At 45.1% G+C, this 5,218-nt stretch overlaps 1 protein-coding gene across 2 annotated transcripts in view; it reads right to left on the reverse strand.

Moving 5' to 3' along the window:
• Nucleotides 1-4,582, reverse strand: part of LOC101845099 (midasin) — a gene marked incomplete at its 5' end in the record, with an annotated part of 58,080 nt that extends 53,498 nt beyond the window's left edge. For both annotated transcript variants that reach the window (XM_035970059.1, XM_005099490.2), the window contains 3 exon segments: nucleotides 126-342; nucleotides 906-1,060; nucleotides 4,465-4,582. In XM_035970059.1, the coding sequence (XP_035825952.1) occupies nucleotides 126-342; nucleotides 906-1,060; nucleotides 4,465-4,582 (490 nt within the window).
• Nucleotides 4,583-5,218: the final 636 nt, after the last annotated feature.

Below are 5,218 nucleotides of genomic sequence, written 5' to 3' on the forward strand. Positions count from 1 at the left end.
CCAAAAAAAAAGCAAAATATCAAACAAAACAAAAATATTTTTTTAAAAACAAAAAAAAAACAACAAAAAAGAAAACCCAAACAGAAACAAACAAATAAAAAAAGAAACCCAAAACACCCTGTTACCTGTGCATTGGACCACTGTGACGTCATCACTCCCCCTGAGGTCAGTCGGAGCACAATGTCAGTCAGTCTGGCCACCAGGTCAGCCTGGCGCTGGGTCAGGAAAGGTCGAGGGTGTCCGAAGGTCGCCAGCCGCTTGCCGTACAGCTTGGCCGTGGCGTCGTCCCCTGACCACATGCGATGCAGCTCGTCCGTCGCCATGGCAACACGGGGCACGGTTCTGGGGAATGGGGAAGTAATAATTGTAGTGTGTTTAAAGAAGTGGCAAATAAGAAGGAGGGGGGGGGGGAAGAGAGACGGGACACGTGAGAGAGAATTTCACAGCGCTTTTGACCCTTTATTTTGATTGTTCCCCCCCCCCCCTTCCTCCCATAACATAATTTAGGTCATTTAGGAGGAGGGCTGCAAAAAAGGAGGCAACCCAGGCTGAAAGAGATATACTATTACAACATCCCAACAGACAGAGAGAGAAGATACTCAACAAAATTATGTCAAATTGAATGCATGTCTTCTGTAGTCTGTATGCAAAAACAAAAAAGGGTAATCTCTAAATCACAGAGAGGTCCTTGGGTCTGGACTTAACAACACCCCTTTCAATACAAACAAAATATTTTTTTGGCCCACCTTTGACTGAAAACTGTAAACTGTCAAAGCAGACCTGACTAATGAACAAATGTAGACAATACTACAAACTGCAAGACAAAGACGGCCCACATTGTGGTGCAAGTGTTTACACCTCCATTGACACAATTTAGACAGCTGCCGGTAAACTCGTAAACTCACCTCTGTACATGCTCCAAGAGGTCCGCCAACTTGTCCTCCAGCCAGTGCCAGTGCAAGGCCAGGTGTGACGTCAGGACGTCACGTGACACGCCAGAGCCACGCCCAGACACGCCCACATCTGCCAGCCGCACCAACCAGAGGAGCCTGTGCCAGTGCTGGGGAGAAGGATGATGATTATGATGATGATGATAATAACAATAAAAATAATAATAACAATATTAATAATAATGAACAGTGTTTATGCTGTGCATTTCCATGTTCAAAAAATGCTCAAAAGCCCATCACATTACTAAAGATATGTTTTAGAAATTAAAGGACATATAATATATATATATATATAGATATATATATATATATATAGAGAGAGAGAGAGAGAGAGAGAGAGAGAGAGAGAGAGAGAGAGAGAGAGAGAGAGAGAGAGAGAGAGAGAGAGAGAGAGAGAACATGGCTGTTTTGAAATTTTGCTTCCTTCTTTTTAAGTGTAGGTGTCTTTACTACCCCATCGACACAATTTCTATAATTTTGACAGGCTCTCTGCCAGGGTCAGCCTGTGCTGAGAGGGATACAATGTCCCAGCTGAAAGAAAGACCGAGAAACTCAATAGAAATAAAACTCCTCCACACATGGGAATCGAACTCGGGACTTCTGCATGCGACAGGGAGGTGCCTAACATGTTAACAGCACAGGTGCCGAATTGCTCCTAGCTACGAAGATAGTTTCGAGCCCTCCATGAGTCTGTCTCATATTTATTAATACAATGCTTTTGTTGGGGAGGGTAGGCACCGCTAGTTTTGTCTGGAAAGACATTTTCAATCTTTTTCACTACCAATCGAACTCATGTCTTCTGCGTACCACGGCGAAGCGCCTAAACATTTCAGCGCTGACACCTGTAGACTACATGCATTTTGATAGCAAGTGTTGGTGTTTGTGATAGTGGACATGTACGTGATCGTTGTGCGATCTTCACACACACACACACACACACACACACACACACACACACACACACACACTTGCATATATACATTATATATTATCACAGAGAGAGAAAAGGTGGGGAGCAATGTTTTGAAAGTGTTTTACGGCGCTTGCAACTGCATAAGGTCGTTTGAGCACGGGGGACACATTAAGCATTTTCAGTTTGGTAGGAATTCATTCTGAATTTTGCCCAGGAGGCAACCGAAGTCTACTATTATCGTTTTTAAGACCACCAAGGGATCTTTGCCGTGCTCAACTTGCACACTGAACCTCCGAGATTTTTTCGGCCTTATCTGAGAACGCTAGGTGTTCGATCTGATCTACCCTAAGATCAGGGGTGTGGCTGAAAGACAGCAGTATGAAGGAGTCAAGGAGTAGCAGTAGAAAGAGAGGGAGTTCATAGGACCAGGGGGGGGGGGGGGGAGAGAAAGTGAAGACGAAAAACAGATGACAGAACATTATCAGAGTGCAGGAAAGAAGGTAAAGGGGGAAAAAATTGAGGAAAAAATTTTCCGTCAGGTTTCGAACCCGGGACCTATTGAATGAGAGGGAACACCATGACCTCTATACCATGAGAGCCCCCGCATTGGTGTGTGTGCTAAAGAATCGCTGTGCGTGAGCGCGTGAACGTGTCTTTTCGTATGAGCATTGATGCGGGTGCGCGAGCGAACGCGTGCGAGTGTGTGTGTGTGTGTGTGTGTGTGTGTGTGTGTGTGTGTGTGTGTGTGTGTGTGTGTGTGTGTGTGTGTGTGTGTGTGTGTGTGTGAGTGTGTGTGTGTGTGTGTGTGTGTGTGTGTGTGTGTGAATGTATGCGAGTTAGGTTGCTGCATGCCGGTTAGCGAGCACCTGTGTGTGAGAGTGGTGAGCAGGCTGGCAGGCAAAGATAGGTAGGTACGTAGGTAGGTAGGTAGGTAGGTAGGTAGGTGGGTAGGTAGGTAGGTAGGTAGGTAGGTAGGCTGACAGTCAGGTAGGCAGACAGAATGCCAGGCACGTTTGTAGGCAGATAGGTAGGCAGGCAGGCAGGCAGGAAGGTAGGTAGGTAGGTAGGTAGGTAGGTAGGTAGGTAGGTAGGTAGGTAGGTAGGTAGGTAGGTAGGTAGGTAGGTAGGTAGGTAGATCTAAGTAGGCAGGCAGGCAGGCAGGTAGGTAAGTACACGCACGCAATTATTCGGCTTGGCACGTAGGCGTGCAGGTGGGTTAGTCGTAGATGGGGTATAACATTTGTTTTAGTAAGAGCTTTTTAGTTTTAGTAAGTGTTTTACGGCACTAGCAACACAATAAGGTGTACGAGCTTTACAACCCTTGTAACACATGAGTACCGAAGACTAGAGGCGAGGCGTTACTATAAGAAGAGAAACATGAAACGAAAAGAAGGAGCAGAAATATGGAAGACAGACATTTGATTGGAAAGAAAGAGAAAAACCACACCAGAGCACCCACCAACCAACCACAGTAGAGAGACAATAATAAGCGTTTTAGTTTAGTAGAGGTTTTACGGCGCTCGCAACTGCATAAGGTCATATGAGCGCCAGAAGATTAGAGGTGTTACAAGAGAGTAACAAACATAAAAAAGAAGGAGGGGGAGATAAGGACAATAGATGTTTGATAGGAAAGAAGAAGCAATAATAAGCTGTAGGTTAAAAAAAAGTAAATAAGATAGATAAATCTACATACGTAAGCAAAATGACAGAAGCCGATCAATAGGCAGACGGCACACATACAAGAAAGAAAAAAAAACCCCAAACAAACGGGGGCGGACTGAGACAACCGAGACGCAAACACACGCACAAAAAGCATCAATCAAACTAGCGCACAAACACATGATGAGGGATTTAACCGTCATCTATCAGCCCGTAATTACAATGTTCTCACCCCTCAATCGCCCCTCCCCACAAAACACGAGCACTATAATTAGGCTCGTTTGGACTTCCCCGTAACAAGACTGGCATTAGCGGCGATGACACAGTGGCTCGTGCCATTAGGCCTGGTATGTCGGTTTTTCTTTTTTTTTCCCTCCAGGAATAGCTAGTGGCTATTCATTCTCGCTATGAAGGAATATTATCTGTTTTGATCTTGTTGTCCTATGGCCTTTGGTCAGATGGGTAGGATTAGGAGACAGTATGGGCGTTAGTTAGGATAAGCAGGCTGATTCCTTGGTTAAACTATGGCAATGACAATCGTCTCTATTCATTTAATAGTGAAGAATTATTTGTCTTGGTTGTTTGCAGTGGCAGTGTTGTTACAAAGTTCATGTACACCAACGCATACACACGGCAAGTTGGCATTTACAAGACCAAAACTTAGTCGATAGTGCCGTAAAACACCTTCTCAAACGTAACACCTCCGCTTCATAAACATTCTCTCTCTCTCTCTCTCTCTCTCTCTCTCTCTCTCTCTCTCTCTCTCTCTCAGCTCTGTCTATCTATCTATCTCCCTCCCCACCTCTCTCTCTCTCTCTCTCTCTCTCTCTCTCTCAATCTCCCTCAGACCAGAACAAATTAAGGAAGCAAAAGAAACAGACCTCACTAGACAATACACCAACCATTCACTTACGCTACAACACACGACATGATGCCTCTTACCTGTGGGGAGAGCGCCAGTGCTTCAGGCGGTAACAACTCCACGAGGCGAGGAAGAGAAGTGGCCATCTCCGATAGGACCAGCAGAATTAGGCCCAGCGCAGAAGGCGTGCCTCGGCCACCTGTGGGATGGACAACAATTGGTTAAAGAGAATCAAAAGGGGACAGCATGGAAGAAATCGCCAGGGTGGGTGATTGTTATGGAATGCTCACATCTACCACCGACCCCACCTTACTCTCCTGAGCAAAATTAAGAAGAAAAAACAAAACAAGACACCCCCCCAACCCCCCCCCTCCAAAAAACCCAAAAAACCAAAGCATTTTCGATTCTTCTTCTTCTCTTTATCTTCGTCCTCCTTTCCCTCCTCCCTTTTCTTCTCCTTCTTCACTGTTAGCAACATCATTTCAACCTCTAGCCCTTTTCACCCTCCCCGCCCCCTTTTCGTGGTGACCACGATGATGATGTAGTGGTGATGATGAATTGTGGTGGTGATGATGATGATGTGGTGGTGGTGGTGGTGGTGGTGGTGGTGGTGATAATGATGATGATGATGATGATGATGATGATGATGATGATGATGATGATGATGATGGTGGTGACGATGATCTGGGTGGAGAAAATGTTATTGGATACTCAAATCATTTTCCTGAAGAAATCCAACGGGAGAAATGTCAAACCGCATATCTATTTACCATACAATTAATTGTCGAAACATTATCCACGTCTTCTCTTATTATTATACCTTTCTACAACGAT

Source organism: Aplysia californica, unplaced genomic scaffold (assembly GCF_000002075.1).
Source record: "Aplysia californica isolate F4 #8 unplaced genomic scaffold, AplCal3.0 scaffold00215, whole genome shotgun sequence".
NCBI lineage: Eukaryota > Metazoa > Mollusca > Gastropoda > Aplysiida > Aplysiidae > Aplysia > Aplysia californica.